The sequence below is a fragment of the Cladosporium halotolerans genome (genome assembly GCF_011745625.1).
Source record: "Cladosporium halotolerans strain TM138-S3 chromosome Unknown Sca4, whole genome shotgun sequence".
NCBI lineage: Eukaryota > Fungi > Ascomycota > Dothideomycetes > Cladosporiales > Cladosporiaceae > Cladosporium > Cladosporium halotolerans.
The window spans coordinates 873,610-897,413 of NW_027191455.1; the positions used below are offsets into that span (position 1 = coordinate 873,610).

The following is a 23,804-nucleotide window of genomic DNA, read 5'->3' on the forward strand; positions in this document are numbered from 1 at the left end:
GGCAATGCTGGGGGACTGTCGCTGTCACTTATGGGGCTCCAAGCCTCATCTTCATGGCTAAATCCTGTAGGCGCCCGGCTTATTCCTATCCTTGGAGGCGGCGGCTCTTGTTCGTTTACGCCGAAGCGATTGTGGTCCGAAGATGGCGGCAAGGCGCTCTGTGGGGATGTAGTTGTCCCTACTATCGGCGGCAGCCTGGGTGCATCTGACGATTGCTGTGTCGGCATAGGCGGTCTACCTCCTGGGATAACCGAGCGGTTCGACGCAGCACTCGACTTCCGCGCAGCGACGTCGCTCGGCGGATCCATCGTCTCATCTCCTCCGCGTCCAATGATCTCCGGCACCGTCTTCGCAAACCCCACCGTCAATCCTTCCTTTCTCCTCCTTTTCCTCCACCCGTTGACATTGTGCGAGTCGTCCGGGGGCAACGCACCCGCTTGCCGCACATCGTTCGGATCCGGCCAGCGCTGTGCGATCGAGACGTCGAGCCTGGGCTTATTGGCAGCAGCCCGGTCGACAGAAGGCTTCAGGAAGGCGTCGACGTCCTCCTGCGAGTTCGCGTGCTTGTTCTTCTTGCCGGTGACGGCGTCCGCAACCCCCTTCACATCGTCCGAGTGCTTTAGGATTTTTCCCCACTTGCTCTTGAATCGCGACCGGCCGCTCCCTTTGCTGTCATCCTCGGCCATGCTCGTCCACGTGCGGGACGGTCGCGGTCAGTCAGCGCACCTCAGCTGAGCGCGTCGGGGATTGGGGAAGTCTGCAGCTTTCACAGGGTCACGCGAGGCAGGGGCGGCGTGCGTTCCACGGGCGTTTGTCGTGGGATGTTGGAATTCGCAAGGCGGGCTCAGCGCCTTCGTGCAGGCGCTGGATGCTCGCTCCGGGCCTTCACAGGTGCATGGGCGGGCGGCGTGCGTGTCCGTGAAACACGTCGGATGCAGCCGTTCGCATGCTAAAGCCGCCGATTAGGGTTTGGGGAGGGTCCAGGGTGAAACGCTGGGTCTGACGCGGGGTGCGGTGTGTGGATGGTGGGGGAGAGCGGCGGATTTGAGGAAACAGCTGTCTTCAGGCTACGGCGGAGACGCGCCCGAAATAGCACCTGCGACCCGTATTGGTGATTTCGGCCTTCGTATTTGCGGAGAGTGTGCCATATCGCCTATGATGGCATCGGCATGTTGCTGCAGGCTATGTTAGGAGCGTGATCGACGTTTACACACAAACCGGTCAAGCTCTCCAGCCCAGCATGATTTACGTTGAGGCGTGCGTGGACTCGCACCCACCATTGACCAGGGTCTGACCTCTACTCGAGGATACATGCATGTTATAAACGACTCGAGGATTACCATGAGGACGATAATAGCTCTACATGGCCGCGAAAGCCGTACATCGGTGGAACGGCAGAGCATCGAATATTCAGCTGCAGGCGGGTCGCTGGTGGCGGGGGTTGCTCAAGCTCGAGGTTGCGTTTCCCCGTTCACAGCTCAACCATTGCATCCATGCCATGTGAATGTTGATATCACGAGTCTAGATGTCTGGCACAGCACGCGATGGAAGACATAAATATCACACGAATCCAAGAACCAATAGTCCGAAATGAAAAATCTGCATTAGGCTGCGTGCATTCTAAGGACTCAGTACCAGTCGGCCAGCTATAGGCTCTCAGCACACTTCGCTATCAAATGCAAAGACAAGCAGCTTTTCTCTCGAATCGTGTCTCGTTCTTTTTGCGCTTAAGCCTGGCCGGCAGAGGCGATGGTGGGGACACCCTCGCGGTACTTGATGGCACCGCTGGAGGAGCCGCAAGCCTCGATGGACTTGACGACGCCAACGGAGGCCTCGTCAGAGACCTGGCCGAAGACGACGTGGCGGCCGTCGAGCCAAGAGGTGACGACGGTGGTGATGAAGAACTGGGAGCCGTTGCTATGGAGGTGTCAGTAATGATGTCGTTTAAAGTGGGGCCGACGTGGCAGTTCGACATACGTGTTGGGGCCGGCGTTGGCCATGGAGAGGAGGAAGGGCTTGTTGTGGGTGAGCTTGAAGTTCTCGTCGGCGAACTTCTCGCCGTAGATGGACTTGCCACCGGTGCCCTGTGGCAGAATGGTCAGTACTCTGACCGCTCGCAGCTGATGGTATAGGATCCGCTCTTACGTTGCCACGGGTGAAGTCACCACCCTGGAGCATGAACTCGGGGATGACACGGTGGAACTTGGAGCCGGCGTAGCCGAAGCCCTTCTCGTTGGTGCAGAGGGCACGGAAGTTCTCAACGGTCTTGGGGACGACGTCGTCGAAGAGCTCGAAGTTGATGCGGCCGCTGCGGGCTGTGAGAGAATGCGAGTCAGCTTTGGGTTCGTTGGCAGACGAGCTTGCATCTCCGGCTCGCGGACGATGCTCGTGATGGCTGGGTAGATGGCGCAGTCTGGGCAGACGATGCGGTTGATGAAGGTGATGGTGGGGTGTACTCACGGGCAACGGTGTCGTCCCTGGAGGTGACCTTGCCGCTCATGTCGGCCTTGAGCTCAGGGCCAGTCCACTGGCAGTCGAAGTAGGTCTTGATAGTCATGGCGGCGGAGGATGCGTGGAAGTTGCGGGTGAAGGTCTGTTGGAATGGAGTGGTGGTGCGGAGGGAGGATTTGGTGAGAGCAGCTCTGGTGAACATTTTCAAATGGAGGGGCGAAGGAAAGGTACCCCGCCGTCTGCCCCACCACATAACAAACGTCAGTTCTCGGGCTTTCCTTGCTGCGTCGGGCCAGCCAGCCAGCTCCGAAGCTGGCCGAAGGTGGCTTGGCGGGCGAGAGGGCGCGCAGCTGCGTGTGCGCGGTGGTGCTGCATGGCCGGCCTGCAGGAAGCCATTGGGCTGGCCGCCTCGGGCTCGCTGCGGTGCGCACACGGCTGATGGCCAGCTGGGACGGGGGAGGGTGTTGGGGACGCCGATGGGATGCAATGGCCGGGTGCGCGGGCGGTACTCACGTGCTATATGCTACAGATGGAAGGTAGTTTCTGCGCGCAAGGGGCGGTCAGCGAGGGCCGAGCTGGTGGCTATGCCTGCGCGCGCGTGTGCGCTCAGGAGGGAATACGTACATTAATACAATGGACAACTGGCGAGTCCGATGGGCAAATCGATGGAAAGACTGGACGTGGCGATGCTGAGGCGTGATATCAAGAGAATCGGGCTCTGCTGCTCTTGAAGCACTGCGCTGTTCAGGGTCCGGACCACGTACGGCTTCAGCCGCCCTGTCGTCCAGGAGAACGCTCGCTCCAGGCGCCGTGGATTCCCCAAGCTACATCACCATCACCGACATCACGCCGGCCGCTGGCTCCCGCCTGGCGACGCAGAACGGCTTCGATACTTGTACCTTGCAACAGCTTTACCACTTGGCACAGTCGCAAACATGGATTGGAACGACATCCGCAATCAGATGAGCAATCTCACCGTCTACGACCTCAAGGCCGGGGTTCGTAAGGTGCAGAATGGTAAGTTGGAATGTCTCGCGCGCTCTAGAGCCGATCCTGATCAAGCAACCAGCCGTCATGAACTACACGGAGATGGAGGCCAAGGTGCGAGAGGCGACCAACAATGAGCCTTGGGGAGCGTCATCCAGCATGATGCAAGAAATCGCAAACGGCACACACAACTAGTACGTCCCCGCGCGGCGCAAATGTTATGGTATTCGGCTGACACATGGCAGCCAACTGCTTAACGAAATCATGCCCATGATCTACAAACGCTTCACCGAGAAGTCCGCAGAGGAATGGCGCCAAATCTACAAAGCCCTCCAGCTCATGGAGTTCCTGGTCAAGAACGGATCGGAACGAGTGATCGACGACGCCCGCTCGCACTTGTCGCTCCTCAAAATGCTCAGGCAATTCCACTACATCGATCAGAACGGCAAGGACCAAGGCATCAACGTGCGCAACCGCAGCAAGGAGCTTACGGATCTTCTGAGTGATGTGGACAAGATTCGCCAGGAGAGAAAGAAGGCAAAGGCGACCAAGCACAAGTACGGTGGTGTAGAGGGCGGTGTTGGCTTGGGCGGATCCGGCTTTTCCAGCACCGGGTCCGGCAGATATGGCGGTTTTGGCAGCGAGAGCGCGGCTGCGTACTCAGGAGGATACGGCGGCTCGACTCGGGGTGTATACGGTGACGGAGGTGGCTTCGGCGGTGAAAGCCACGAGGAATACGATGAGTCGGGTCGCAGGGGAGGCGCAGAGCGTTTTGACGAGTACGACGAGTATGACGACGGCGGAGCTCAGGCTGCACCCGGCAGAAGGCGGGGAGATGCTTCCTCGTCGAGGCCCAAGCCCACACCAAAGAAAGCCGAAGCTCCCAAGCCTAAAGAGCCTGAGGTGGATCTGTTCGACTTCGGCGGCGACGAGCCCGCTGCGGCTCCCGCTCCTGTGATGGCCGCAACCTCCTCAACTGCCGCACTTCAGCCTCCTGCAGCAGCGCCCGCGCCAGCAGATGATGATGATTTCGACGACTTCCAATCTGCTGCTCCTGCGGCTGCGCCAGCCGCAGCCGCTCCCACTTCTACCATCCCTAAGCCAAACTACTCGTCCTTCAGCATGGCTGCTCCAACAGCGTCCCCGAGCGCTTCCACTCAGTTCGCGCAGCCGGCGCCCCAGCAAGGGACTCAGAAAGCAGACTTCAGCAACCTCTTCGCCACTCGCTCACCAGCAGGTTCATCAGCTTTCGCTCCACCTCAGCAGCAACAACAGGCCCAGCAGGGTACTGGCTACCAACCTTCCGGACCGAACTACTTCACATCCGTGCAGACTGCGCCAGCTGCTTCGCCCGCAGCTAGTACACCGGCCTCAGGTATTACCTCGCCTCAGATTGGCGCGCAGCCCGCGAAGAAACCAGCTGGTGGTGACGCCTTTGCCAGCCTGCTCTCTGGATCTGGCATGAAGAAGAGCGCCACGCCCGCCAAGGGCTTGACGATGGCAGATATGGCGAAGCAGAAGAGTCAAGCCGGCCTTTACGGTGCCAACGCTGCTCCGGCGGGTAACTCAGCGCCCGCCAACGGCAGCGCGAAGCCCAAGACCGGAAGCGCGATGGATGACTTGCTGGGTTGAAAGTGTACTCTTACATGCGAGGCGTTAGGGCTTGTTAGAACCCAAAACATCTGGAGCATATTAGAAATTTAAGCACATCCCTTTTCCGAAATTACGCGGTGGCTCTCAGAGTGAGGTCTTGATGTCTCGTGTGGAATATCACGTGAGAGCGCTGAGCTCGGACCAACCTAAAGCGCGGACGTTCCCGCGACCGCGAGTCTTGGCTAAGCCAGGCACGACCCGCACACGAAATTGACGAAGCGGGCAGCGCGGCAGTACGACTTCGAACTTTCTGCGACGACCTCCTACGACGGCGACGAAGCCCCCGAAAACGATCCTCCGATACCACCAACCGCCGATCAGACAAAATGGGTAACGCGTAAGCCTCTCTCTGAGCCGCTCGCAGCAGCGCGACGAACCACGCCCCGGGATTTGAAGAGAACGGAAATGCTGATGGGATATCTTCTTACAGACGTGGTGGTGTTTCCGGCACCAAGCTGAAGATGACTCTGGGTCTGCCTGTGTACGTTCCGCCCACGATATCAACCGCCCCGAGAGAAAGATAGGATGGACGACGCGAGGAGGAGCGAGCCGATTGCGATGGGGGGGCTTTTCGAGGATTGAAGGAAATATCGCAAAGCAAGGAACATGTCTGACAAATGTGCTACAGCGGTGCGGTCATGAACTGCTGCGACAACTCCGGCGCCCGTAACCTCTACATCATCTCCGTTAAGGGCATTGGTGCGCGCCTCAACCGTCTCCCGGCCGCCGGTGCCGGTGACATGGTCATGGCCACCGTCAAGAAGGGAAAGCCTGAGCTCAGGAAGAAGGTCATGCCCGCCGTCGTCGTCCGCCAGAGCAAGCCCTGGAGGAGAGCGGACGGTATCTACCTTTACTTCGAGGACAACGCTGGTGTGGTGAGTAGCGCTTGGAAATTGTTGACTTGCGACAGGGTGAGCAACAATGCTGACTGAATGTGCGCAGATCGTCAACCCCAAGGGTGAGATGAAGGGTTCTGCCATTACTGGCCCCGTCGCCAAGGAGGCTGCTGAGCTTTGGCCCGTAAGCTATCATTCTTATCTCCAATCGGGTGCGCAAATGCTGACATGCTATCTAGCGTATTGCCTCCAACTCCGGTGTTGTCATGTAAGCGGTTGTCTTCTTCGGGAAACGGTGCATATGGGAGGAGTAAGAGCGGCTTTTTACGCGCAGGCTAGCTCAATGATACCGTGTCAGAAGGCACTTCCTTCCAGTCAATTTCTTCTCCACCGGCTGTCAACAAATCTCGAATGGTCTCTGGTGTTTTCTGGAAATGGCAGGAATACTATCAGGCTTTGGAATGATTGTACACGCTGCGATATATATCCGCCTCTTTGGCTCGCCCAGCTTCAATCACCATGTGGATCAAAACGGCCGGGACTGTAGTCACAGCGAAATGTCGGGTTGTCCACACGATGGTGATCAATTAGATCTGCCGTACCAGAATACTAGATCTGATTCAATCGAATTGCCTGATTGCCTTCCACCATCGCTTTTGTTCAATGTCAAGACCGCGCAGTTACTCACAGACTTGGTGATAATTGTCTCCTGTCTAGCTTCTCAGTCTGCTATCTGACATGTCACCCTCCAAACAAAGTCTTTCAAAGCCTTCCCGCCAATGCATACACTCGCCGATTATTACTGGACTAACTCATTTGCTGCGCCAAGCTCAGTCGATGGTGATCAAGATTCCGTATCCGAGCCATTAATTGTATTGCATTCATGCCAATGAGAAGGAAGTCTATTCTCAAAAGTGGTGTAGCCGAAACATCGATGTGCTAACCTAATCCGACTGGCGAGGAAAATTGCAATCCTATCCCGCTTCGCGACTGCGAGAATAGGCCAGGAGTGATCTAGCAGAAGGCAGTGATATGTGATCATTGACCGCTTTGCCAACGACAAACACCACGAGGCTTCGTATCTCCAGGACAGACTACTGCCCGCACACATCGTCCTAGATTTCCGCAAAGTCATTCCGCACGATCATTTACTCGTTTCAATCACTGCTGAGGCTCGACTGTAATCGCATTTATCAATCACCGTTCAGCAACAGCGCTCCTACCTCCCGGAATTCTGTGCCTTCGTATAAAATTCTCAAATCTTCCCATGAGCGCCATAGACATAACAGCTCAGAATCGAGCAGATGTCCTGTCTGCGTTCAATGAAACGACGACACTGGAGTGTGTGGATTCTGTTGGGCTGTCGCTGATATATACAGTCAGCATCAGAAGGCGGCGCTACACCGTAGGCGTTGTTCTATTTGCTACCTGCGGTGTCTGAATCAGTATCAGACCGACGTCCAGATTTACTTGGTCGATGGGTTTCATGCTCCCTTTCCATCCAAATCTTGACGGTCGAACGGGTTGATTGAAACGCGATGCAATAGAGGAGGAGACACAAACCATGGATACATCACGTGCGCTCGTGCTGATTTAGCAGCTCGCCATAACAACGAGGCGAGTCGGTGCTGTATGGCGCAGGCGGTGTGCCAACGGTCTAAGCAAAGCATCGCAGGGCTGGTGCGACATGACAGGAATCGTAGGCAAACTTGTTCCAGACATGTACATCCTGGTTGATTGTTGGCATTACTAACATGCTGACAGGATGCATCGATCGCTGCTTTAAGGTAAATCGCGTGCTGCCTGATGGCGTGCTGCAGAAGACTTGCAAGGAGCCCGGCCCCTGCAACTTGTTCATGATCCTGACAGAACAACATCATACCAAGAACTGAGGCATTTCACCAAGGCCAGCTCCACGTCCATACGTTAGCCCTACGCGCTGTTATCACAACGATCATTGTTTTAGCGCCCATCGCGTCGGACCCGGCGTGCCAGCATTCCGCCCTACCCGAACAGCCCAACGACAAGCTTTGTCCAAGCCCTTCGAGCGGGTGACGCAGCCACTGCCAGGCACCGGAAGTCGCGTGCTCACTTGCCGTTTTCCGAATTTGCCCCCAGCCCTGCTGCGGATGGCTTCCAACGTCTGTGACACCTTGCAAATTATCGCGCTCGAGGAATGGCGCACACAAACACGTCAGGCGGTTGGATGGCGGTTCATGACATTTGTGAGGCATGCGCCGTAAGCACAGGCAAAACACGACGTCTTGCGCTTCATTTTGCGGCCGTGAGGCATGCTGCAGAACCCGTCGGATTTCCTAGTCGTGTTTGGGGCCAAAGCGCAACGATTCAGGCCGGGGTTGGCTACGCGTCATATTGGTCTGCAGTTCCTTATTCCTAGCCCGAAGTCTTTCCATGCTGCGATGCCGTTGGAGTCCGTCTCATATGGTCTGTGGCCCGAGTCTTTGTTTTCCCTTCATGTAGCATTTTCACCATCTCGTTCGTGCAAGAAGCGTGTTGATTTTGGCCGCGTTTTTAAACTTTCCAAGCCCCAAGCCCAATCTAACCGCCACGTCCCGTCATATTTCATACTACCTTCCCCTCGCCAGCGGCTGCGCGGCGCCTCTGCACCTAGTCCACGCGGCCTTGGATTGCGCGAGGACTGCCTAGCTGAAAGGCCCAGTGGGGCAAGGTGGTGCGTTGTTGATCCGCCGATATATCTACAGCGCGGATCCCCGGCCTCGGTTGCTCGTCAAAACCTGGAAGCAAGTGGTCACGCGACACCGCTATATCTTGAGTGCCGATCATCTGGCTGCCATTGGTGTCGTCTCTAGTCGCCCGTAACACCATTGAAGACTCGAGATCTGAGGCAACCAACTAAACCTCAGGACGTTGTTGGATACGACCACCTTCTCGTGGCACCACCCCAGCTCGACGCTCTCTGGAGGTCTACGATTTTTTAATCGATACTGGCCCAAGGAAGACGGCACGCTCTGGAAGCACATAGCCGACTATAACCAGCGCAATGTCTTTGCTGAGCGTGCTGTTGCACTTCTTTCTGGCCCTGCAGCCCGCCGTCGGCGCACCGACATTAGCAAAACGCGATGCCGACTTTGAGAGTGTCAACACACATCTGGACAAGAACTACAACAAGAAAAGCGCCAAGCAAGTCGACAAGTACTTCCACGAGTCCACCTTCAACCAGCACTACGACGGCCGGTTTGGTTCCGCGTCACTCAACGACGAAGACCGCCGTAGCCACCTCAGAGCCTTGATCCAGACTTGGTTATCATCTATGCATGACATCGGCATGGAGACATGGCTCGCACACGGCACACTGCTCGGCTGGTACTGGAATCGCAAGATCATGCCGTGGGATGCGGACCTTGACGTGCAAATATCCGAGAAGTCCATGTCGCATCTGGCCGACTACTACAACATGACCGTGCACCACTACAAGCTGCCAGGCGTGGACGACGGCCGCGACTTCCTACTGGAGATCAATCCGCGCTGGCTGAATGCAAGCACAGCCGACCGCACGAACCGCATCGACGGCCGCTGGGTCGACACGTCGAGCGGGCTGTACATCGACATCACGACGCTGCGGCACAATGAAACCGCCGAGGCCGAGGGCATCGAGGATGCCATGATGTGCAAGGACCTTCACAGCTACATGTACGAGCAGATATTCCCTCTACGCGAGACGACGTTTGAGGGCGCGGCGGCGCGTGTTCCGTTCGCGTATGCGGATGTCTTGACGGAAGAGTATGGTTCTGAATCCTTGAGCAAGACGGAGTACCACAATCATGTATTCGACCCGGACGCGATGGAGTGGCTGCCTGTTCACAAGGATGAGAACGAAACCTGAAGCTGGCACCATATGATAGGCGTCTTACTGCGGAATCGAATGTTGCCTATGTGCGGCCCCCACAGACTTCGTCGCCCGTGCATCAAGAGCTGTGACAAGAAGTATGACGGCCAGACGAACTGGAGGAGCACGTGCTCCTGAACAGGCGTCACAAACTTCCAGGTCCCTTCATTGCCAAATCTTGAAGGGGTATCTGAGGTGTGCGCTTTTCCGGACTGTATGACCCACTGAGAAGGGTCCGACCAGCCGGGTCCGGAGTGGATGGCGGTAAAATCAAGGAGAGGGTGGAGATACGGGAGCCTATGAGGGGAGGACACGCCATGTTAATCACAAGCTATCCTTGTTGGGTTCTCATGCCGTCTTATCGAGAGACCCAGGAAGTGCCGAAAAATAGCAAAATGCGCACATCCAGCTCGGAAACAGGCGGCACTGTCAGCAAAAGCTGCAAGGTACACTGCATGCGTGTCTTAGTTTACCAAGATGTAACTTGATTCTTCCATGCCCGGGTCGAGCGTGAAGCTACCGTTGGAGGCAAACTCGTTATGTAGACGTAGAGCCTAAATTCAATCGATGAGCGGAGAAGATTTGCACGTTACTTCACGCCTAGGCAATCCCTTCGAATTCTCTCGTCGTTGTTGGGATACTCCACTCGATTCGATGTTTGTCTCCTCTTGGCCCATTATCATGACCCCAGTTCACGACTATTTCGAAGGAGTAGAAGAGTTCCAGTCTGAATGCCGTCGCCAGCCAGACGAGCACCTCAGTCCAGGCTTTGCACGCCAGCCTCATACGCTGCAGCCCTATCTCGCGAACGCTCCCTAGAATCATTCGCAGAACGACTTCAAAGCCTTCCAATGTGAAGTGACACCTGAGCAGAACAAACATTCTAGGCGAAGACCGGCCAGCCACCCGAAGGAATTCAAGGACGTCAAGGTCGGCGTTGCAGTACTATGGCTGAACCCGTCTTCTGCGAGGTCCAGATTGAGAATCTTCAAGGCTTGTAACTCCCTCGCGAACTTGGTATCCAATGGCCGCATTCGCACGAAGTTCACGCTTATCGAAAGGGACACTAAGCCAGCTAAAATGGACGGCGGCCCCATGGAATACAGTTTATAATTGACTGGGTGAATGACAGAAGATCACTGGTCGAAAGGTTGCTGATCACGATGTCCACCATCTCTGGCGGGAGTGAAAGAAGAGGCGCCATCGAGCAAAGTGGCAAGTGCCATATGGCGTACTCGACGGTATCAGGTTCAGTATAATCGGAAAGCAAGCTACAGCATGCTGACTTGCATGGTGCTCGTGGCCGCGGTGTCGTAAACAAGACTGAGGCCCTGCTCCTCATGCAAAGCGATGTCCAGCTGCATTGGCAGGTGGATTCCTGAAGCTGTGCATGCCTGAGGCGCGAAACGTGGGGGCTGTCCCTGCTGCTTCAGGCAATGCGTCAGAACGCGAACTTCTCGCTGCGAGTCACTCGGAATTATAGAAATCGGGCCCGGCTTGATAGGACGTCCGCACGCCTTCACGAATCACATATCCACACAATCAAAATGCCTGGACAACGAGGTCCCGTTCCAGTGCCGCTGCACAATGGCTCGCGCGACCTTACACTCGATATCCTCGAGACCCTAGAGCACACCGACCCCATCCAAAGCTCTACGACGTTCCCAGATGTGTCTCAGGCCGATATTAAGGCCGCACTTGATCGGTTAAAGAGCAGGTCCATGGTCGAATACGATACAGCAGACAGCGAAGTTGTTGTTCTCACCGGTGAGGGCAAGCAGATCGCAGACGAGGGCAGCCATGAGTACAAGGTGTGGAAGGTTGTGAAGGACAGCGGCAAAGTGTCTCTGAAAGAGCTTCCGGTATGGATACGATCGCATCGATATGCGTGCATGCAAAGGATATGGTTTAGCTGACCCACAGCTGGAATAGTCGAAAGTCGCACCTGAATCGGCAAAGGTTGGCCAGGGTAACGCTTTCAAATTAAAATGGATCAAGAAGGAGGGCGACGATCTTGTGCCGGTCGCGGATACGGTCACAGACAGCACACAGGAGATTCTCCAGCATGTTCAGACACACAACGCTGCTTCCGACCCGAAGCAACTTAAGGATCTCCTCAAGCGCAAACTGGTCACCACCCAAAAGAAGATCGCATACACGGTGCGCAAGGGACCAAAGTGGGCGAAGGAGATTCCAGTGGAGGTGACCGATCTGACCGCTGAGATGTTGGAAGATGGAAGCTGGAAGACCGCCAACTTCAAGCCCTACAACTTCAACGCTCTGGGCGCCTCACAGAACGCGGGCGCTCTGCACCCGCTGAACAAGGTGAGGGAAGAGTTCAGGAAGATCTTCTTCAACTGGGATTTTGTTGAGATGCCTACGGCAAGGTGCGTCCAAGATATCGATCAATACGCCATACCGGTTCCTTACTAACTTTACTTAGATTCGTTGACACCGGCTTCTGGAATTTCGATGCACTTTTCGTTCCTCAACAACACCCGGCTCGCGACCTCCAGGACACCTTCTACGTGTCAGATCCTCCCTCTGCCGGCCGACCAGGCCCCGACCCTGCGGCCGACAAAGCACTTGACGAGATGGAGGCAGACAGCAAGACCTTCTCGGCCGACAGCTCTAAGGGCTCGAAATTGGACTATGAGCAGTACTACAAGAACGTTCGTGCTGTCCACCAAGACGGCGCTTTCGGCTCGATCGGCTACCGCTACCCGTTCAACGATTCGGAAACTGAGCGCCTTGTCCTTCGCACCCACACCACCGCTGTTTCGACCTACTGCTTGCACCGTCTTGCCGCAAACCCGCGCCCCGCACGTTATTTCTCCATTGACCGTGTCTTCCGTAACGAGACTGTTGACGCGACCCACTTGGCTGAATTCCACCAGATCGAGGGTGTCATCGCCGACTACGGCCTGACCCTGGGTGGTCTGATGGATTTCCTGGCATCTTTCTTCCGCAAGCTGGGCATCACCAACCTCCGCTTCAAGCCTGCATACAACCCCTACACCGAGCCCTCCATGGAGGTCTTCGGCTTCCACACTGGCCTCGACAAGTGGGTCGAGATCGGCAACTCCGGTATGTTCAGGCCGGAGATGCTGTTGGCAATGGGTCTGCCTGAGGATCTCAGAGTCTACGGATTCGGTCTCAGTCTGGAGCGTCCTACCATGATCAAGTACGGTGTGAGCAACATCCGCGAGTTGCTCGGTCACAAGGTGGATCTGGGATTCATCGAGTCCAACGCCGCCGTCCGTCTCGACAAGGACTAGTTGCACTCTGTCATCGCCAGGATTGCCGAGGCTGTCGATTTGGGCTGGTCAGCTCGCCATTCCTGGGGAAGATTAAGATATTGAGATGTGCAATGAATTAGATAAAATGTAGACGAGAAACACGCCTGATTCATACATTTCTGTTTCTTAGCACACAGCTTCTCCGATTAAGTCTCGCGTTTTTATCTAAGATTCCTTGCTCACATATGGAGCCAGATCACAATTATGAAGAGCAGAGCAGATGGCGTACATTTCCGGACGAGATATAGACGTCATGTGACCCCGCGTTGCGATCTACGCGGGCGTTTCTGCCTAGCACGCGCTCATCTTGCGATAAGATAAGATCGGTCTGCTTCCTTCCAGTCGCAAGACCCTTGTTTCGTCGCAACCCATCGCAAAGGTTTCTTGCTCAGTGTGTATTTCTGTCAGCGCCCTTTCACCCAGTCTGTACGCCACAATGACCGGCCGGAGGTCTGGTAACCGCATCCGCGGCCCTCAGTCGGCCCTCACAGACTTTCTGGCTGTGAGTATCACGAGGTCGATTGTGCTTTTGCGAGGAACCGCCACTGACCCTGACAGGCGAACAACATCTCAGCCGCTCAGATTCGCGATGATTACGAGCGCCGTCGCCGCGATGCAGAAGTGAACGGAGAGGGGCCCTCGAATGCCGCTGCAGAGGTGGGCGCGGCGGAAGAAGAGGAGGTGGCGAGCGAGCAACCGGAGTCGGAAGCGAACAAAAAGAAGCGCAAGCGCGAGGAGAGAAAGGCCATCGATGAGATCAAGAACAAGAAACAAGCAGAAAAGAAGGGCAAGGGTAAGGCAAAGAAGAAGCAGAAGAAGAAGCACGGGTCCGACGACGACGATTCCGAGTATGAGAACGAGCTTGGAAACGAGATGTATAAGAAGGCGCGGCCGGCTCCTGGACAATTCGAGCATTGCGAAATCTGCAGCAAGCGCTTCACTGTCACGCCGTACAGCAAGACAGGTCCTGAGGGCGGTCTGCTGTGCACGCTTTGCGGTAAGGAGCTGGCCAAGGACGAGAAGGCGGCTAAGAAGCCCGCGAACAAGCCCGCTGGTCGCAAGCGCCGCAAGTTGGAGAGTGATCGGCTGGACGGTTTCGCAGTTGGAGGCGCAAAGTCGCTCCAGCAGATCTGCATCGAGACAGTTGCGAAATACCACGACGATATCGAAGAGCTTGGAGACATGCCGGCGCCGATTGTCGAGCGACTCAGCGAGATCTTTTCCAAGAAGCGTATGCTCAAGCCGAAGACCTTGCCTCTCTTCCTTCGCCCGGATCTTGAGGAGGTCATCTTACACGATGCTGCATATCTCGAGGTTGAAGACTATAAGCAAATCTTCGCGGTTGTGCCAAACGTCCGAACGCTCGTTTTAGGTAACGCATGCCAGATGAAGGATGAGGCCATGGCATATATGCTAGACAAGTGTCACAATCTGCAGCATCTGCAGATGTACGCTCCAAACCTGGTGACCAATGCTATGTGGCAGCGGTATTTCGAAGCCGCTGGAGGAAAGCTGCAGACAGTGAAGCTGAAATGGCTGGACGCAGCTTTCGAGGACGATACCGTGCAGACCATGGCCACTCATTGCCCGGATCTCAGGCGGCTCAAATTGAAACTCTGTCGACGCATTGGCGAGCAAGCAGTCAATGCCATTGCCACGATGCCTCGACTTGAGCATCTGTCCCTTCAGATTGGCCGAGATATCTCTGCTGAGATCATCGTCAACCTTGTCAAACAACGCGGAGACAATCTGCGTACGCTGTCTCTTGAGAAGTTCTTGGATGCTGACGATACTGTGTTGGAAACTATCCACGACCACTGTCATCGCCTTTCAAAATTGCGGTTCTCGGAGAACGACACTGCATCCAACGCTGGTTACACAAAGCTTTTCACCGAATGGAAGAACCCGCCTCTGTCCTTTGTGGATGTCAATGGCACCCGCGACGTCGATAATAACAATCCCGACGGTCCTGAGGAAGCCATTGGCGTGTCCAGCTCGGCTTTCAAGGCATTGATGAAGCATTCGGGCTCAAACCTCAAGCATCTCGACATCTCATCCTGCCGTCACATCGAGCTCAGTGCGTTCATCGATGTCTTCAATGGTGCCGAGTCATATCCTATGCTCGAGCACATCAATCTCAGTTTCTGTAGCCGGGTTGACACGACCGTCGTCGCCGGCATCTTCAAGAGCTGTCCTTCATTGAAAAAGCTAGTCGCTTTTGGTTGTTTCGACGTGGCAGACGTGGTGGTGCCGCGCAACATTGCGCTCATTGGCGTGCCAAGAGCACAGGATGCCATTGAACAGTTCGGTGTGGGCATTGATGTCGATGAAGCTTTGGGTCGAATGATCGAAGTTGGAGCTTGAAGAACCGAGCTCTTACGCCGTTGCCTTTTTGTTTTCTTTGGTCCTGAAAGGCGTTCGGAGGATCCAGATACCCAAGTGGCTCAGCGTCAAGATAATATTGGGTTCCCGATGCAGGTGATAACAGACACCTCGATGAAAGTTCTTTGAATCAAGTTCACTTCTAATCTCATGATCTTCTTTATTTCCCTACTCCTCTGCCCGCCACCTCGGCTGCTGCCGCTTCAGCCATGCTCTTAAGCATATGCACCACAGTCATCTCTTTCCCTTCAGGAACAAATCTTTTCAAGATGCATCAGTGAATCACTCCCCTACCATCACTCTCTTTCACGCGTCAACTCACAGATGATCATGGTAAAATCCGCTCACAGGATTAATCCCCATCCCCGCCTCCGCCAACCGCGTCGTCACCGCCGCCGTGAACCCCACCGCATCTAGACTCGACTGCACACCCAGCGTCACTTTCCGGCATGGGAACACCGCTTCTAACCCTAGCGCTGCGGCAGTCGATGGCTCGGCGATCAAGGTCCAGCCTTCGCTCTCGCGGAAGAGCATTTCGAAGGGATGCGAGCCGAGCTGTGAGGGGATTGAGGTGGTGGAATTTGGGATTGTGGCGAAGACGTAGCTGCCGGGTTGGAGGATGGGGGCCATCGATGCGATTAGGGAGGGGAGAGAGGTCGTTCCTGGGGCTTGGGCTGCCATGTCGTGCGATTCGCTGGAAGTTTGGTGGGCGGTTTTATTGGAAAGGTTGAATGATTTGTGAAAAGATCGAAGAAGAGTTATGTTGGCTTCAAAGCGCCCGTTGCAAAGGGCGTACCGTTGTAGTTGCGGTGGCCGCGGAGCCCGAGTGCTTCCACAGCTGGTTTGATAGCTTGCTGGCTGTGTCGGACTTTGCTCCACAGTACTAAGAGTACTTCGGGCAACCGTAAATCGATATCATCTTCATGTATCGAGATTTAGGCGTTGCTGTGCATCGGTAACCCCGCTGTTGTTCGGAGGGTGCTGCTGCATTGGTTGATGAACAACCCTCTTCTAAAGCGCTGCCCTCAGGCCTACCTTCGGTTTGCCCGTTGAAGGCTGGGAAGAGATCGCTCGCTCCAGGGAATTGAGATCATGCGTTGCAGCGCGCAGTTTGGTCCTTGCGATCATGGATTCCACCGACTTCGCATTGAGATCTAGATGTTCGGCTATCTTCTTCAGCTTCACCCCCTGTTGAGAAGAGGATGCGATCGCGACGTGGCGTTTCTAAAAAGGGATGTGAACGCCTCTTGCCATTTTGAAACTTAGCAGCTGGGTTCGATTTTGATGTGTGTCTATTCCGAAATCAAAAGAGAACGAATACCTTATATTGCTTCCGGTTTATTGAAGAACTGGCATGACTTTGTAACCTTATGGTGACGTTGTTGGTCCCTGCTGGGCTGGTGGGAGCTCTCCGCAAACTGCACAGTCGCGTCCTTTACGATTCTTACAATGCATCGCCAACGAATCGGCACCATTACAACAGCCTTGACACGGCAGGCATCTGCAGCACAGGTGCCGACCATTTCTACTACCGCATCAGGCACCTCGGCTGGCACCCGAGGGTTTCTCGAGCATCGTGCGAGGAAGAAGCTTGAATCATTCCAAGCCCCTCGTGAACCCCTCACTGTCAGCCAAAAGATCTCCCCGCTCTCTCCGCAATGCTCCAACTCCACCACAGCTCCAACTCGCCTCGGCTCAACGACAGGCCCTCCTTGCGGCGACGCGGATGGCAGTTCGTTCCGAGATCCATACGAGGAGATGGTAGGGTTGGCAGCAATCAATAGATAAGTGGCGCTCCGCGTATCGTACTTCTTTCCTTCAGACCTGCAGATTCCCCCTGCACGCATCCTACAATACCTACGTGTCAAAGAAGCAGCCCGGTTGTTTGTTTCAGCCCCAGCTCTTTCTGTTTCTGCATTCCCAATCTCATATTCACAACTCAATTGCAGCTTATAACCAACAATGACCGAGCTACCAAGGACCTACAAGGCGTGCGTGTACGATGAGCCGGGCAAGATTTCGACAAAGGTCGTCGACCTCGACATGCCAGAGCCGGGTCCTGGCGAGGTTCTAATCAACCTGTCAGTCAATCCAATCGCACTGTCCACACTCACCCCGGACCAAGCTCACATGTAAAACTCCCAGCACCCACTCCGGCGTCTGCCACTCCGACCTAGGCATCATGACCAACCGCTGGGTCTCGCTCCCCGCCCCCACACAGCCCGGACAAGTCGGCGGCCACGAAGGCATTGGCCACATCGTCAAGATGGGCGCCGCGACCGAGTCCAGCGCAGTCAAAGTCGGCGACCGGGTTGGAATCAAGTGGCTCAGCGGCATCTGCGGCAGCTGCCCGCCCTGCCTGTCCGGCCACGACGGGCAATGCTTCGGCCAGAAGATCAGCGGATATTATACCCCTGGCACGTTCCAGCAGTATGTCGTCGGACCGGCCAATTACGTGACTCCTGTTCCAGAGGGTCTGGATAGCGCAGCTGTTGCCCCCATGCTCTGCGCTGGTGTTACGGTTTACAGCGCGCTGAGGAAGTCGGGTGCGAAGAGCGGCGACTGGATCGCGCTTCTCGGCGCGGGCGGAGGGGTAAGTGGTCTTCAAACGCCTTTAGAGACGCCACAGCACAGACGCAAAGACTGATCGACTCGTCTCTAGCTGGGCCATCTCGCCGTGCAAATCGCCGCCCGCGGCATGGGCATGCGAGTCATCGGCATCGACGCCGGCAACAAGAAAGACCTCGTGCTCGAATGCGGCGCCGAAGTCTTCATCGACCACACGCAGGGCCAGGCCGAAGAGGAAGTCAAGAAAGCGACCGGCGGGCTAGGCGCGCAGGCCGTGCTGGTCCTGACGGCCGCGAACGCGGCCTACGCGTCCGGCATGGGCCTGCTGCGGTACGGTGGCACGCTGGTCGTCGTCGGCCTGCCGGAGGGCGAGATGAAGCCGATCGCGACGGCGTTCCCGTCGATTATTGTTGCGAAGGCGCTGAATATTGTTGGTGTGGCGGTGGGTGATCGCAGGGATGCGATTGAGACGCTGGCTTTCGCTGAGAGGGGCGTGGTGAAGACGCACTTCCGCACGGCGAAGATGGAGGAGCTGACGGCGGTGTTTGAGGAGATGGAGAGTCAGAAGCTGCAGGGTAGGGTTGTGCTAGATTTGAGGTAGGTGGGGTTGCGGGTATGTAGGATCAGGACCTTGATGAACAGAAGCACTTGGAGCTTGACGCAAACGTAAGACGACGCAGGCGCAAGGAGGGATCGTGGTCTGTCAGTCTATGATGAGAAACAATAACTGCCTTGTGGTTACGAAGTACCTGTCGCTTTTCTCAGCTATTCTTTAACCCTTTTCCATCCTATTCTTTTCTGGACTGCGCGAGCGCCTCCAATTCGCAAGCACTTGCCATTGGTATCACGTGACTCTATGTATACACCACGTGACGTACGTGGGGCCGGATGGATACTACTGAGAGGATACTAGCAAGAGCCGAAAAAACCACATATCCAAGTTCGTGAAGATGCGACGGTCGCTTATTATTAGATCAACTGTACCTGTCTTTACATCTAGTAGCTTTTGAAAAGAACTTTGAAAACCTGCATACATGTCCAGAGTTTTCGCTCACTTCATGAACTCTCATAAATCATGAATAGGCCTCATTGCGCGACTCGGAAACCCAGCGCTTCCAAGACCTCGACGCTCAAGGCATCGGACGATGTAGCAGCAAACCCATGCACGGTCCTCGGAGGAATCACTCTAGACCAGGTGAAATGACGTCCACGGTCGGGTGTCATCGCGGCCGCCCGCATGTTCGCGCCGAGCAAGGCGCATCCTGCGTCACGTGCTTTGGGGCGTGGAGGAGAGGTGGTTCGGTTTGGAGACTCCGCAGTCTCTCTCAACGAAGAGTGGAGCCCGGCGTCTGCCACCAGCCGTGGGGGCGTTGTGGGCGCTGGTGCGGTCTGGCCTGCTGTAGCGAGGCATCACTACGTAGCTAGACATCTAGTTGGGTGGTAAGTACCTCACCTTGTTACTATTACGACGTGTTGCTGTAGGCTTAGCCGTGGTACGGCGTGCGTTGGCGTGTGCATGTCCGCCAGCCATGCACGTGTGTTGCCGGGATGCATGCAGAGGCGGGTGCGGCTCAAGCGAAGTCACGCCCGCCCGCGTCGTCAACATTCAGTGCGAAGGGATGGTCTGATGGCGGTTTGAGAAATGGATGCGCGCCCACGTCGAAATTCGTGGGAGCAGGCAGGGCGTTCACGCGAGGTGGCGGACTCGTTGGTGGCAGCGTTGCTCCGATGGGAAAGTGAGCGGGCGATCTGGAGGGGCGGTTGAGGCTGCGTCGGCGGCGATAAGCCTGCGCTACTGCCGCCAAACCACCACCACGCCCATCGCCCGCCGGCCTGCACGGGTGGATTTTCAGGCACGTCAGATACCTGGCGGCGGAGGGCAAGAGCTGCGGCGCGTGCTGAAGAAAGACACACCCGTCGCCTGCCTGCTTGACTCTTCCTGTCGTCTCGTAAACACCGTCTCTCCACCTCTTCCACCATCCCGCTTCACCGCCGCATCACCACAACTCGCATCCGGCATTGCGCCTCAGCAGTCTTACTCACCAGCCTCTCGCGTGCGCTGTCGATCTGCAGCGTCGCGAGCTACCCACCTGCCTGCATTTTCTTCTCTCGTACCGCGCATTGCTTCGCTCGTTGCCATCTTGCATCTAATCGGCTTCTGATCCTACCGCACCGTCAAAAGCGTGCCATTGTGCACCATTGAACCACCTAGCTAGAGTATACTCGTCCCGGAAGCGGCTACTCTGCCACCATGGTAGTCGTCGACAAGCAGAACGTCCAGAGCGTCGAAGAGCGCAGGCTTAAGGAGGACCGCGATCGGACCAAGTACTGGAAGAAATTTGGCCCATACGTTGCCGAGAGGCAGTGGGCCACTGTCCGTGAGGACTACTCGTGAGTCGCCATTGGTTTTCCCCAACATCACCAAACCTATCTAACGACACCACAGCGACAATGGAGACGCCTGGAGCCACTTCACCTACGACATGGCTCGCTCGAGGGCTTTTCGCTGGGGAGAAGATGGCATTGCTGGTGTGTCTGACACTCATGGCCGGATGAACATCGCCTTTTCTTTCTGGAACGAGAAGGAGTGAGTTGCTATCTGTCCCAAGGAACGCGAACACCTGGCTAACATACCTACAGCGGTCACATCAAGGAGCGTCTCTTCGGTCTGTCAAATCCCCAGGGAAACCACGGCGAGAGCATCAAGGAAGCCCACTTCCACACCGACAACACCCCCACTCACTCGTACATGAAATACCTCTACAAGTTGCCGCAGAAGGAGTTCCCTTACGAGAAGCTGGTCGAAGAGAACGCGAAGCGATCGCGGAAAGAGCACGAATACAACCTCATCGACACCGGTATTTTCGATGAGAGCCGGTACTGGGACTGCAACATCGAGACTGCGAAGGAGGCCGACGACCCCGAGGAGCTGCTTTTCCGCGTGACTTGCTACAACCGTGGTCCTGAGGCTGCGAAATTGCACGTCATCCCCCAGGTCTGGTTCCGCAACACCTGGGCGTGGGGCTACGACTCGTACAAGCCAAACATCAAGCAGGTGAACAACCTGACCTCGCACATCAGCCACAAAGACCTCGGTGAGCGCTACTTCCAGTGCTCGCCTTCTCCCAACAGCTGCGGTCGTGACGAGGATATCGAGCCCGAATTCCTTTTCACCGACAACGACACAAACTTCCAAGAGCTCTGGGGCACCAAGAACCAGACTCCGTACGTCAAAGATGCTTTCCACAAGCGTATAGTCAATGGCGACAAGAAGGCCTGCAACCCTCAAAAGACGGGAACAAAGAGCTGTGCGTGGTACGCTTTCAACCAGGACGAGGGTGTTCCCCCCGGCGGCTGCGCCGTTGTGCGTTTCCGCATCTCCAAGAAGCAGGTCGAGGGATACCTTGACGAGGAGGAGTTTGACGACATCATGGACCAGCGTCTCGCTGAGGCCGACGAGTTTTACTGGAAGCTCAACCCTATGCCCATGGCTGACGACTTGCGTAACATTCAGCGCCAGGCACTGTCTGGTATGATGTGGTGCAAGCAGTACTACAACTTTGTGTGGGAGGAGTGGGCGAACGGTGACCCCGGCATGCCGCCGCCTCCACCGGGTAGGAAAGCTATCCGCAACACGCAGTGGAAGCACATGCATTTGGACGATATCCTCTCAATGCCTGACTCCTGGGAGTACCCCTTCTTCGCTGCCTGGGACACCGCCTTCCACTGCATTCCTCTGGCAATCATCGATCCCGCTTTCGCAAAGAAGCAGCTTGACCTCTTCACCCGCGAGTGGTGCATGCACCCCAATGGACAAGTCGCCGCCTACGAATGGAACTTTGGCGACGTCAACCCGCCCGTCCACGCTTGGGCGACTTTCCGCACATTCAAGATCGAACGCAAGATGTACGGAACTGAGGATCTGGACTTCCTCGAGCGTGTCTTCCAGAAGCTCCTGCTCAACTTCACATGGTGGTGCAACCGCAAGGACTCCGAGGGAAAGAACGTCTTCGAGGGTGGCTTCTTGGGCCTGGACAACATTGGTCTTTTCAACCGTTCCGACCCTCTGCCTACCGGCGGCACTCTGGAGCAGGCTGACGCAACTGGCTGGATGGGTTTCTACTGTCTCAGTATGCTGAACATCTGCTTGGAGCTGGCCAAGCACCGTCGCATTTACGAGGACATGGCATCGAAGTTCTTCGAGCACTTCATCCTCATTTCCGATGCCATGACCTACCGTAAAGGTAGTGAGGCGAAGTCCCTTTGGAACGAGGAGGACGGCTTCTACTACGACGCTATTTCTTGGGGAGGCCCTTGGACTCACCAAATGAAATGCCGTTCTTTGGTCGGCTTGATCCCCCTGTTTGCGACGCTCACCCTTGAGCCGGAGATCGTTAACAGGCTTCCCGACTTCAAGAAACGCCTGGACTGGTTCCTTGAGAACCGTCACGACATGGCTTCTCGCAACATTGCCAACATGAAGGTCCGCGGCAAGGACGATCGTCTCCTGCTTTCTCTGGTTGACAAGCGTCGCCTGGAGTCCATCCTCCACTACATGCTCAGTGAGGACGAGTTCCTTGCTCCCAACGGTATCCGCTCCCTTTCCAAGTACCACAAAGACCACCCTGTCGAGATGGACGTCAATGGCCAAAATTACAAGGTCGAGTACCTGCCTGGTGACTCTGACAGTGGTCTTTTCGGTGGCAACAGCAACTGGCGCGGCCCGATCTGGATGGCACCCAACTTCCTTCTGGTCGAGTCCCTGCTTCGTTGCTATATGTTCTACGGCAACACCTTCAAGGTCGAATGCCCGACAGGCTCTGGCGACTTCATGCACTTGGGCCACGTTGCAGAGGAAGTCCAGCATCGCCTGACCCACCTCATGGCCAGGGACGAGCACGGCCGTAGGGCAATCAACAACGGCAACGACATGCTTGACTTTGACGAGCACTGGAAGGACCACCCGTTCTTCTACGAGTTCTTCGACGGCGACACTGGCCGCGGCCTCGGCGCTTCCCACCAGTGCGGTTGGACGGGTCTGATCGCCAAGATCATCCACGACACAGGGTATGCAGTCTCCGTTGCTTCTATAATGTCAATTCACGCCTGCTAATAATCCAACCAGTATGAACTGCCGCCTCCCGCAAACCCCCCGCTCGCCCGCGGCCGCCGCCTCGCACTACTTCGACGACGTCTTCACGCGCCAGCGCCGCGCCTCCCTCTCCGGCACCCGCCGCAACAGCATCGCGCGCAGCATGACCCGCACGCGCTCCATCGGCGCCCGCAGCGACTGGACCAACGGCGGCGCCGCGTCGGGCGCGCCCTCGAACGCCGGCGGTGACGACGACGACGAGAACGCCGACGGCGCCCGCAGCCGCCAGTGGAGCATTTACAAGGAGGACCCCGCCGAGGCGAAGGTCGACAAGGACGACCCCATCAACAAGTACGTCCAGGACCAGCTGCAGCGCCTCAAGACCGACGACAGGAATGAGTTCAGCGAGGAGATCTCTGCTTCGGGCGACGGGGCGGAGGAGAAGAGGGGGTTCAAGTAGGAGATCGGAGGGTGAGACTTGGTGGACCTAGAGCTGTCCTATAGGTTTTTGCGTGGTGAGGTGAGAGTGGGGTTCCTGCGAGCGATACATATGTGGGTGACCTAGAGAGCAGAGCATACATGCATAAGGTAGAGATGGGTTTGGGTTTCTGGTTTTCGCTTGACGTACTTTTTTTTTTTTTCGTTGATTAGCCTACGAGATCATGAAG

The 23,804-nt window shown here is 56.0% G+C and overlaps 9 protein-coding genes across 9 annotated transcripts; 7 read left to right on the forward strand and 2 right to left on the reverse strand.

The window, feature by feature from the left end:
• Nucleotides 1–57: 57 nt before the first annotated feature.
• WHR41_01780 (uncharacterized protein) lies at nt 58–686 on the reverse strand (the record flags this gene model as incomplete). The annotated part of the gene is made up of 2 exons (XM_069370386.1): nt 58–195; nt 252–686. The coding sequence occupies 2 exons, from the start codon at nt 684–686 to the stop codon at nt 58–60; spliced, it is 573 nt and encodes a 190-aa protein (XP_069232686.1).
• Nucleotides 687–1,581: 895 nt separating this feature from the next.
• Nucleotides 1,582–3,204, reverse strand: WHR41_01781 (uncharacterized protein). The gene is made up of 5 exons (XM_069370387.1): nt 3,076–3,204; nt 2,461–2,718; nt 2,146–2,315; nt 1,978–2,084; nt 1,582–1,917 (listed from the first exon to the last, which is right to left on the reverse strand). Exons 2-5 carry the CDS (start codon nt 2,702–2,704, stop codon nt 1,728–1,730), a joined length of 711 nt encoding a protein of 236 aa, XP_069232687.1. The 5' UTR covers nt 2,705–2,718; nt 3,076–3,204; the 3' UTR covers nt 1,582–1,727.
• Nucleotides 2,918–5,161, forward strand: WHR41_01782 (uncharacterized protein). Its single transcript, XM_069370388.1, has 3 exons — nt 2,918–3,468; nt 3,521–3,632; nt 3,684–5,161. The coding sequence occupies exons 1-3, from the start codon at nt 3,387–3,389 to the stop codon at nt 5,068–5,070; spliced, it is 1,581 nt and encodes a 526-aa protein (XP_069232684.1). The 5' UTR covers nt 2,918–3,386; the 3' UTR covers nt 5,071–5,161.
• Nucleotides 5,162–5,323: 162 nt separating this feature from the next.
• On the forward strand, nt 5,324–6,574 carry RPL23A (60S ribosomal protein uL14). Its single transcript, XM_069370389.1, has 5 exons — nt 5,324–5,428; nt 5,522–5,572; nt 5,720–5,966; nt 6,034–6,111; nt 6,167–6,574. Exons 1-5 carry the CDS (start codon nt 5,418–5,420, stop codon nt 6,197–6,199), a joined length of 420 nt encoding a protein of 139 aa, XP_069232685.1. The 5' UTR covers nt 5,324–5,417; the 3' UTR covers nt 6,200–6,574.
• A 2,375-nt stretch (nt 6,575–8,949) lies between these two features.
• Nucleotides 8,950–9,792, forward strand: WHR41_01784 (uncharacterized protein; the record flags this gene model as incomplete). Its single annotated transcript, XM_069370390.1, has 1 exon — nt 8,950–9,792. One exon carries the CDS (start codon nt 8,950–8,952, stop codon nt 9,790–9,792), a length of 843 nt encoding a protein of 280 aa, XP_069232682.1.
• Nucleotides 9,793–11,260: 1,468 nt separating this feature from the next.
• Nucleotides 11,261–13,210, forward strand: WHR41_01785 (uncharacterized protein). The gene is made up of 3 exons (XM_069370391.1): nt 11,261–11,657; nt 11,728–12,182; nt 12,239–13,210. Exons 1-3 carry the CDS (start codon nt 11,343–11,345, stop codon nt 13,071–13,073), a joined length of 1,605 nt encoding a protein of 534 aa, XP_069232683.1. The 5' UTR covers nt 11,261–11,342; the 3' UTR covers nt 13,074–13,210.
• Nucleotides 13,211–13,453: 243 nt separating this feature from the next.
• On the forward strand, nt 13,454–15,627 carry WHR41_01786 (uncharacterized protein). The gene is made up of 2 exons (XM_069370392.1): nt 13,454–13,596; nt 13,653–15,627. The coding sequence occupies exons 1-2, from the start codon at nt 13,531–13,533 to the stop codon at nt 15,456–15,458; spliced, it is 1,872 nt and encodes a 623-aa protein (XP_069232680.1). The 5' UTR covers nt 13,454–13,530; the 3' UTR covers nt 15,459–15,627.
• A 1,419-nt stretch (nt 15,628–17,046) lies between these two features.
• On the forward strand, nt 17,047–18,812 carry WHR41_01787 (uncharacterized protein). Its single transcript, XM_069370393.1, has 3 exons — nt 17,047–17,557; nt 17,622–18,069; nt 18,139–18,812. Exons 1-3 carry the CDS (start codon nt 17,439–17,441, stop codon nt 18,643–18,645), a joined length of 1,074 nt encoding a protein of 357 aa, XP_069232681.1. The 5' UTR covers nt 17,047–17,438; the 3' UTR covers nt 18,646–18,812.
• A 1,043-nt stretch (nt 18,813–19,855) lies between these two features.
• Nucleotides 19,856–23,596, forward strand: WHR41_01788 (uncharacterized protein; the record flags this gene model as incomplete). The annotated part of the gene is made up of 4 exons (XM_069370394.1): nt 19,856–20,435; nt 20,491–20,631; nt 20,685–23,111; nt 23,170–23,596. The coding sequence occupies exons 1-4, from the start codon at nt 20,296–20,298 to the stop codon at nt 23,594–23,596; spliced, it is 3,135 nt and encodes a 1,044-aa protein (XP_069232678.1). The 5' UTR covers nt 19,856–20,295.
• Between the last annotated feature and the right edge of the window lie 208 nt (nt 23,597–23,804).

Bases quoted from the DNA above. Each gene is read 5' to 3' on its own strand.
- WHR41_01781 (XM_069370387.1), bottom strand. From the start codon at position 2,704: ATGTGGTGGGGCAGACGGCGGGGTACCTTTCCTTCGCCCCTCCATTTG. The intron at 2,316-2,460 runs GTGAGTACACCC...ATTCTCTCACAG, and splicing joins CAGGGACGACACCGTTGCCC to CCCGCAGCGGCCGCATCAAC. The intron at 2,085-2,145 runs GTAAGAGCGGAT...ATTCTGCCACAG, and splicing joins GTGACTTCACCCGTGGCAAC to GGCACCGGTGGCAAGTCCAT.
- WHR41_01782 (XM_069370388.1), top strand. From the start codon at position 3,387: ATGGATTGGAACGACATCCGCAATCAGATGAGCAATCTCACCGTCTAC. The intron at 3,469-3,520 runs GTAAGTTGGAAT...TCAAGCAACCAG, and splicing joins GGTTCGTAAGGTGCAGAATG to CCGTCATGAACTACACGGAG. The intron at 3,633-3,683 runs GTACGTCCCCGC...GACACATGGCAG, and splicing joins GCAAACGGCACACACAACTA to CCAACTGCTTAACGAAATCA.
- RPL23A (XM_069370389.1), top strand. The intron at 5,573-5,719 runs GTACGTTCCGCC...AATGTGCTACAG, and splicing joins ATGACTCTGGGTCTGCCTGT to CGGTGCGGTCATGAACTGCT. The intron at 6,112-6,166 runs GTAAGCTATCAT...CATGCTATCTAG, and splicing joins AGGCTGCTGAGCTTTGGCCC to CGTATTGCCTCCAACTCCGG.
- WHR41_01785 (XM_069370391.1), top strand. From the start codon at position 11,343: ATGCCTGGACAACGAGGTCCCGTTCCAGTGCCGCTGCACAATGGCTCG. The intron at 11,658-11,727 runs GTATGGATACGA...CAGCTGGAATAG, and splicing joins TGTCTCTGAAAGAGCTTCCG to TCGAAAGTCGCACCTGAATC. The intron at 12,183-12,238 runs GTGCGTCCAAGA...AACTTTACTTAG, and splicing joins GTTGAGATGCCTACGGCAAG to ATTCGTTGACACCGGCTTCT.
- WHR41_01786 (XM_069370392.1), top strand. From the start codon at position 13,531: ATGACCGGCCGGAGGTCTGGTAACCGCATCCGCGGCCCTCAGTCGGCC. The intron at 13,597-13,652 runs GTGAGTATCACG...TGACCCTGACAG, and splicing joins CCCTCACAGACTTTCTGGCT to GCGAACAACATCTCAGCCGC.
- WHR41_01787 (XM_069370393.1), top strand. From the start codon at position 17,439: ATGACCGAGCTACCAAGGACCTACAAGGCGTGCGTGTACGATGAGCCG. The intron at 17,558-17,621 runs GTCAGTCAATCC...TAAAACTCCCAG, and splicing joins GGCGAGGTTCTAATCAACCT to CACCCACTCCGGCGTCTGCC. The intron at 18,070-18,138 runs GTAAGTGGTCTT...ACTCGTCTCTAG, and splicing joins TTCTCGGCGCGGGCGGAGGG to CTGGGCCATCTCGCCGTGCA.